This window comes from Capsicum annuum, chromosome 2 (genome assembly GCF_002878395.1).
Source record: "Capsicum annuum cultivar UCD-10X-F1 chromosome 2, UCD10Xv1.1, whole genome shotgun sequence".
Taxonomy (NCBI): Eukaryota; Viridiplantae; Streptophyta; class Magnoliopsida; order Solanales; family Solanaceae; genus Capsicum; species Capsicum annuum.
In genome coordinates, this window is record NC_061112.1 from 144,923,935 (window position 1) to 144,932,994 (window position 9,060).

At 33.1% G+C, this 9,060-nt stretch overlaps 1 protein-coding gene across 1 annotated transcript; it reads right to left on the reverse strand.

Moving 5' to 3' along the window:
• Positions 1–439: 439 nt before the first annotated feature.
• LOC107860230 (cytochrome P450 81Q32) lies at positions 440–2,778 on the reverse strand. The gene is made up of 2 exons (XM_016705505.2): positions 1,797–2,778; positions 440–1,214 (listed from the first exon to the last, which is right to left on the reverse strand). Exons 1-2 carry the CDS (start codon positions 2,673–2,675, stop codon positions 597–599), a joined length of 1,497 nt encoding a protein of 498 aa, XP_016560991.1. The 5' UTR covers positions 2,676–2,778; the 3' UTR covers positions 440–596.
• Positions 2,779–9,060: the final 6,282 nt, after the last annotated feature.

The window sequence follows — 9,060 nt, forward strand, 5'->3', positions numbered from 1 at the left end:
CTGGCTGTTGAAGTAAGTTTTCCCTCCCATTTTGTTTTATTCCAAGAAGATTGACATCCCCACTTTATAAATAGGTCATCTGTTCTTTAGAAAACTTAAACCAGTGATGTTGAACTTGATGAGCTATACACGATGGTTACTTTGTTTATTCCTTGCTTATAGCTTCAAGGATTATCCAAATTTAGAAAAATCGTGAAACAAGGGAAGCCGTTCAACAGTGAGGATACCAGCAAGTTCACATATTGAAAGCTCCACCAGCGTCTAGAAAGAAATGATGTGACTATTTTCCTTTTCATTAAATAACAAACATTTCCAAGTACTTGTTGGAATAGGATGTTGCAATCCACTTCAAAGGCTTATAACATTGTTTGTATTTCCTTACCCATTCATTTATTGATTTAACTCATTTTGACTTGCTAAAAATCTGCCTTATTTCTAATTTTTGCACCATTAAAAAGTAGCAGGTTCAAATTTATTTGATATGAAGTCTGATTGACATATAAGAACTCTAGAATGAAAATACAAGTTACATTACCAATTCAAACCTTTCGAATGCTATGGACCAAGTACAAAATGCAAGAAAGACACTAGAAACATTAGGATATTTCAGAAAGAACTTTGTGAACAATGTCACGAGCTTCGCACCTAGCCATGAGTGGCTCGGCTTTTGGCATAGTGGCACCTTTTCCTTCCATCAAATCGACCATATCTTCGCTTACCCTTTGCCACTCAAAACACTGCACCAAAGTTCCTAAAGCTAAACCAACCACACGTTGAGCAAGTCCAGAACCTGGGCAAGCTCTCCTTCCCATTCCAAACGGCAATAGCTTCCATGATTCCACTTCCACACCTTCAAACCTTTCGGGCTTGAAGCTCTCTGGATCCTCCCAAAGTAATGGGTCCCTGTGGATGGCCCAAGCATTCACCAACAGCATCGTGCCTCGTGGAATGTGGAAGCCAGCGACCTTGCAATCATCAGATGATTCATGAGGCAATAGCATTGGTGCTGCTGGATACAACCGCAGTGTCTCCGAGATGATACTTTGAAGGTATTTCAGCTTAGGTAAATCTGCTTCGTCCACTAATCGCTCCTTACCCAAATGGTTGTCTATTTCAGTTCTGGCCTTCTCCAAGACCTCTGGATGGTTAAGTAGAAGAGACATTGCCCATTCTATTGTCCCCGATGATGTTTCAGTCCCCGCAGTAAGCATGACCTGCAGTTGTTAGTTAACGAAGAAAATTGTCTACCAACTGCTTTTGTAAGCTTATATCCTCATGAAGAGACGGATCAGGATGTAAATATGACAGATTCAACTTAAAAAATTCTTAGCGCTAAACTTATTACACTAATTATGGGTTCAAAATATGATATTTGTGGAGTTCAGTTGAATACAACACGTCTATATTCCATCCGCCTCTTTCCTCATAGTTCTCAGATCTCAACTCAGAGACGGATCAAGAATTTTAGGACAATAGATATCATGGCCTATTATACTACTACTTTAATTTCCTATAATGACCTCAATACACACACAGCAATGCAAGAGAACTAGATAAGTAGGGAACAACTGGGAATTGGTTCTTATATTTATGCAATTGAAGACTTTGCACAAGACTAATGAACAGTAAGCAAGAGGATGTAATAGCTCGGACTTCATTTTTTTTTTTTTTTTTTTAAAAAAAGGTTAAAATAATGGATGCGCCTTCAATGTACATCTGCCTATGTAAGTGAAAGAAACATTCTCAATTATTGCAACATAGAGGGGGAGACGCAGGAGTGAAGAAACTAAACTTACCAATATAATTCCTTTAATGATTTGATCAGTGTAATACTCTGGTTGCGATTCTTGCAAAGAAAGTAAATGATCAATCATGGTACCCCTGCTTTTATGGAGACGGTGTTCATCAATCAAACCTTGAAAGAGAGAGTCCATCTTTTTAGTAATCCTGGCTAAATTCTTCTCCCTACTCCTGGAAAATAACAGAAATATCGCAGGCATGAAATCCGCTAGATTTGTTGCCCCAGCATATGTAATAACCTCTTTGACAAGCTTCCGAAAATGATTTGCCTCCTCGTCATCTACCCCTCTACCGTAATATCTCTTTCCAGCTACCATTCTCATGATAATATTATACGACAACTGAAAAAACTTGGAGTGAAGTTCAACAGGATTGTCGCCAGAGTTGCGAAACAGTCTGTGAACTAACAGCTTGATTTCATGTTGTCTAATGGGCTGAAAATTGTTGAGCCGGTTATTGGAGAATAATTCAAGTGTGCAGAGGCGGCGAAGGTTGCGCCAATGATCACCATAAGGGGACTGACCGAGAGTAGTATAGTTATATCCCATGTACTTTCCAATCATTAAGCGAGGGCGATTAGCAAAAACGGTGTCGTTTTTAGTGAAACATTCTTCAGCAGCAGATGAGGAGGAAACCACCACAACAAGACGGGTACCAACTTGAAGGGAGAACACAGGGCCATATTTAGTTGAGAGCTTAGCAAGAGTGCGATATAGAGGAGGCCTAAGGAGATAGAGATGGCCTATTAATGGAAGTTTAAGTAATGGGCTTGGTGGTGGGACATTGAATTTTCTTCTTTTTGAGGATACAAGTTTCACAACTACAAATATAAACAAAATAGACAGTAAAGCACTATACAGCAACGTTGCTTCCATCTTTTTGATATATCAAGTTGTTGCAGACTTGCTTTATAACTTTATCAAGTTGGTCCTATTTGTGAAGCACTACACAGCACTATATATCAAGACAAGATGCTGATAAAGCACTAGACTTATTCAATTCATTGGTCCTATTTGTAAGGTATTTTAAATTAATTAATTAAATATTTTAATATTGTTAAAAAAAAAATAACCTACTTTAATTTGGCACAAAATTTAAGAAAATAAAAAAAAAAATTGAATCCTGTGGCCTTAAATTAAAATTATGTCAAATGTATCAAAATGTCCTTTAATCTTGTGACTCGAAACATGCCACGTGAAAAATTGAAATTAAATTATTACAAAAAAGCGAAAGAAATCATTCTTTTTTAAATAGATTAAAAAAGAAAATAGTTCATTTAAACGGAGGGAGTATTATTTTGAGACAAGAAATTTTAGATAACGGAGTGAGTATTATTTTGATACAAGAAATCTTAGATGGACCCTATTTGTGGACATGGCCAATTATTTTTCTTGGGGTTAGGAGTGTGAAAAATCGAATCCATAAGTATATTAAATCGATAAAAACGTTATTGATTTATTATTATTGAGTTTTTGGATTGATAATTATTTAATAATTTTATTAAAAATAAATATTGAGTTATTGATTTGGTTTTAATTTTTTCTTATTGGATTATTGGATAAACTGATAAGAATATACTAAATTACTATTTTACACCTACTTACACATGCGCGCACACACACACATATATGACTTATTATATATTTCTCTTAATTTCTACAAATTAATAAATTTATTATTTCAATTATACAAACTCTTAATTTTTCTAATAACATTTAATTCAAACTTGAAGATTCTTATAAATTAAAACACATCATGTAGGATTTTTGGTTGCAATTAAGATTCGATTTCTTTTCATGTTAGTTATTATTTATTACTATTTCTATTTTATGAGTATTTTTTATCAGTTAAATCGAAGATCAAACCGTTAAGAACTAAAAACTAATAAATCAAAAATCGATTAAAAAAAAATATCTTATTGATTTGATTATTAATTTAGCATATTAAAAAACTAAAAACCTAAATACTAAATCGATTATATATAAAATTGAAGCGAATCGACCGATGCACACCCAGTAGTCTCCCCCAAACTACTTATCATGATTTATATTATTGGCAGAAAAATTGCACCTGTGAATTGGCTGAAAAAGAAACTCCAAACATTCTATATTTCTTACTCCTGCTATCCTTCTATTCCTCTTCTTTTTCGTTTCCTTTTGTTTAATTATCTTTTAGTTGGCTACTTTTTTTTTAACTTACAGACAATTTACTGGTTCATAATTAACTTTATTGATTTTTGTATCTTTCAATTAATATTAATATTAGGGAAGACTTGTTTACTTTTGGAGAAATATTTCATACTGTAGAATTAGTTTTTTAAAATAGTGTCCAGCACGACTCAAGTATATTTTTACATTATATTACTTATTTATTTAATATAATACTATAGCTGTAATATTTATCTTGTTTTTGGAATTGTTCTTTTATTAATATTATCATTGCTGAGTTATTATTTTGCTAATACAAAATAATATTACTGTTATATTTTGCATTATTTTCCAACATTATTCCCATCCAGAAAATATCATACATAATACAGTATACTGTGTTTTATCGAAGAAAAATCTTTTCAGCTTTATAAAAGTGAATTTGGAAGAAATGCACGTACTACGCCACTTTGAGGGGATTCATCGGGAAAAAAGTTTTTTTTTTCTCTTTTTGGATTAGATAGATAAGCATTGAAATTAAAATACGTTTGTTACAATCCTTAGGCTACACTCAGTGTGGATTCAAAATAAAAACATTGGGTTTATCCTTGTAAGTAGTATCATTACATTTCTATACTGCATCTCGGATACACATTGGCGGAACTTTAAAAATAGTGGTCTCCTAAGAATCAACTGATAGTGCACCAAATTTGGTCATGGCATCAGTCACTCCATTTTGCTCCCTATAGTAGTGGGTCACTTGAGGACTTCGCAGTCTTCTTATTCTTGACCTACAATCATCAAGTAGAATGTTATAGTGTAAGTTTTCACCTTTAATAAGCATAGCAATCATCTCTTTAAAATCAATGTTGATTTCCAGTGGAAAGAGTTGTTTATCCTCGACAACTTTTAGGCCTTCGATTAAGGTTAGAAGCTTTATTTGGTTGTTAGTAAAAGATGGGAAGCTCTTAAGATACCCAACTATCCAACCTCCGCTCCTATTTCGTACAACTCCCCTAATTCCATCCTTCCCAGGGTTTTTCATGCAAGATCCATCTGAGTTAAACTTGTACTGAGCTTACCTAGAGAGATGTCATTTAATGTTAATGGTTTTCAGCATGTGTTTCTGGGGTATGTTGTTAGTTATGTGGTCGTATTCGACAACCTCGGTATGGTAAGGTTAAAGTTAGGCTTTTCCTTCTTGTTGTTATTGAGAAGTTGAAGTTTCTATTTTTTCAAATTGCCAAAAAAACAATGGATAGAATATCATGCCAAAGGAGGAGACAATCAAAATGCGTGTTATGCAGATTTCTCCAGGTGGCAATCCAGTGCTGAGGGTAAAAACAACTAATATTCAGCCCTTTATCATTGCATTTAGTGAGAATGAAATTCCAAAATTCTATTGTATTGGGACATTGGAAGAAGATGTGGAGAATGTCCTCAGTAGAATGGTTACAACTGAAGTAGTTATGGGGATATTGATACCTATATTAGAAAAAGAGAGACTGGTGGGGAGATGATTGTGTGTGAGCTAGCCACACGAGGGTTTTAATCTTAGGAGGGCAAGTGAATTTCCAAACATTGAAATGAGTTGATGTTAACAGAAAGGTTTCTTCTGTACTTTTTGTCAATGAGGGAGTAGGCACTGCTGCTAGTGTAAAGTCCATTACCAATGAGTCTCCATATGAGGTGATATGAGCTGGTTCTGGTGTTTGAAAAGAAGGTGCATAAGATGTTCTAAATAAGGCTTTGGGGGATTTAGAGTGGGAGGTCATCAAGGTGCCAAGAATTTTTGTTCCAGTCAGAAGCCAATTTAAAGTCAGCATGATTTGGACGAAGGGGACCCTGGATAAGGCTATTTAGTGGGGCCTGGTTTGATAGCCATCTATGTAGCCAGAAGTTAACTTTTTCCCCATTGTGGACAATCTATTGAAAAGCTTGGTTGTAATTTTTCCAGCTTTGTTAGATGTTTCTCCAAGTGGTAGAAGAAGATTTTCTAGAGGTTTCACCTTGATAATCACTCAAAACAGTGGTCTAAAGCTTGTTGGGCTATTGGTAGTACCTCCACGCTAAGTTGGTGAGCATGGTTTCATTTTTTGTATCAATTTTTTTGGATGCCAAGGCTACCATCTTTTTTAGGGAGAGTGAGGATATCCCAATTGAGAAGGTGCATTTTCATCTTCTCAATTGTGGATCCCCAAATAAAGTTTCTTTGAGTCCTATCAGTAATCTTGAGAATTTTACTGAAAATAAAGATGTATTGCATAATGTAGGTGGGGATGCTGCTGAGGAAAGATTTGGCAAGAATGATCCTGTCAGCCATATTAAGGAACTTGATTTTTCATCTAGAGAATTTGGTGTTAAGGTTATCCACTATGAATTGGAATTCCCTATTGTAAGGTTTGGCATGAAATATAAGGAAGCCTAACTATTTTTCAAAGCCCTCTCTTACTTGAATGTTTAGGATACTTTTAGGATACTTGCTAGATTATTTTTAACATCATTAGGACCATTCCTAGAGAAAATAACTTTTGATTTTTGAAGGTTTAATTTTTTGCCAAGAAAAAAAAAACTGGAGCTCTTAAGGGTGTTCTTAATGGTGTTGCAGTTCTTTTCATTGGGTCTGGCAAGAATGATTAGGTCAGCAACAAAGAAAAGGTAATAGGGAGGAGGTTCCTTTTTTGCTGACGGTGATTAGATTCCAATAAAAAAAAGTTTTGACCAATATTAGTGTAATTGATGGTTACAACTTACAGTAACTAGATTATAATCAAGCCTTCTTAAATATGTGGGTTTCTTTAGATGTGTTTTGTGTGGTTTTCACTAAAAAGGTTATTTAGTTGATAAACAACATAAATTCCACGGCTATAGGAGCTTTTTTAAAAATATATATATATATATAAAACTCAAATATGGCCAAAGCCCACTCTTTATTATTAAAACAAAAAAAGATTAATTACTTAACATCATAACTTAACTTATTCTAACAACTTAAAATTTCAATCCTTTTAAATAATTACTTAAATCCCATTTACTTTCTCTCTCTTAAAATATGAGATACATGAAAAAGATAACCTTTTTCTTGCGTAAATATTAGCTTATTTTCTTATTTACTGCTCCTTCTTTCATTTTCAATTTCTCCTTTAGATTTGAAAATTGTGGGAGAAATTTCTTGACTTTTTCTATTTTCCTTTTTTAAGTTTGAAATTCGTGAGAGAAATTTCTTGACTTTTCTTTCTTTCTTTTTCAAAAAAATAATAATTTATCATTGATGCCACCAATATCACCGCACCAACACCATCAATGAGGAAAATTGATTCAGCTCCGATGCCATCATTGATGGTGTTAAATAAAAAAATAAATTTTTTCTTCTTTAAAAGGGAAGGTTGGTCCTTCAAAACGCAAAGTTGTTGAAAAAATCAAAGAGACACACTCCAAAAGATATTATACTTATGTATTAGATTAAAAAATTAGTCAAATTTATAACTTTTACTATTGAGATATATAAATGGCATCAATTTCATGTATGAGACATAATTTTAATTATGTATCTCTCTTTAGTCTAACTAATGATTATGTATGTCGATCAAATTGATTAAAAATGAACGTATCTTATTAATAAATTTTGATATTGAGATACATAATTAACATTAATTTCATGCATGAGACATAATTTTATTTATCTATCCCTCTTTAATATTGAACAGAATTATGTATCTCAATCAATATGACTACTAACCAAGTGGATTACTAACTGTTTTTTTTTTTTGTGTATCTCAATGCAGGGTATGCATTACATTATCAAAGAAGTCCCACCACATCTGTTAAGGTTCGGGTGTTTGGCAGTTCTTGCAACACTATAATTCTAGAAGATTTTAAAGAAATTCTAGAAGACGAGGAGGTGGAGTTGTTCGGTTAGACGCGTGGTGATATTCGTTTGAACTTTAAAGAGAGAAGAAGAATATTTCAATAAGATGTATGAGGGTCCTTTTTTTTTTTTTTTTTTAATATCAACATTATAACTAATTACGATTTTCTGAAAATTTTGATAGTAATTTTACGTCTTTTTTTAAATATTCAAAACGAAAATTTTGATTTTTATGAAATTTTGTTAAATATTGAGATAGGATGTTATTAGGGATAAACATGTAGAAATTTATGTAAAACACCCTAAAAACAAAGCAATACAAAGTAGGCTAGAACCCATAATCAAAAAGCAAAAATGTTTCGGACCCAACAAGGCCCATAACCAACTAACAAAACAAATAAAATTCATAGAAACTAAATGACCCTCGGATTGATCAAAATGTATTAGGAAATTTCTAGAAACACTGATAGTTGCCGGAGAAGGTGAACTGAGCACTAATAGTCGCCGGAGAAGGTGAACTGAGCATCCAAATCTAGAGCCAGAGCAAAGTAGAGATCCTGGAGGGAATTTGAGTTAACTAGTTCCTTTCCCATAGATCAGACTAAATTAAAAATATTCTAAAAATTGTAACTATCATAGCTGCTTGACGAAAAACATATGAATATTATTGTGACTTATGTGTATCTACGACTCGTGGCTAAAAAACTAGGCTATACCTAATCCAACCTATTGAAGTCGTGATAGGGGTGGACCTCTCTATGCAATTTTTTTTGGTGCTTTAGCACCTGTTAAATTTGATGTATACTAGGTATAATTATATAAAAAATGATATAAGTTTCAAAAAAGCATACAGAAAATAAAAAAAATAGCTGGATGATTTGATTTTCATGAGAAATCTTAAAATTTTGAGTGTCAATGTGTGTTCGACCCTCACAAACTGATAGGAAAAATTAAATACAGCAAAAACAAGATATATGAAGCAAAGAAGATCAAAGTTCTATCTTATTTAGTAGCATATGACTTGCTTAAATAGCTAGATTACAACGGGAAAATAACAGTAAAATAGAAACTAACTGAATAACTAAAAAAATCTGTTAATAATCAGCAACTAACCCAAAGACTTAAACAAACAAAAGACTTGATCAAATAAAATGTGAATAAAAATTTATTCAACATTCCCTCTCTTAAACTGATGTCAGTTTAAATAAAAGATGCACCCTCTCTCAAACTGTACAAACTCCAAGT

Coding starts and splice junctions, on each gene's coding strand:
- LOC107860230 (XM_016705505.2), bottom strand. CDS start 2,675: ATGGAAGCAACGTTGCTGTATAGTGCTTTACTGTCTATTTTGTTTATA. Junction 1,215..1,796: donor TCATTAAAGGAATTATATTG/GTAAGTTTAGTT, acceptor TAACAACTGCAG/GTCATGCTTACTGCGGGGAC.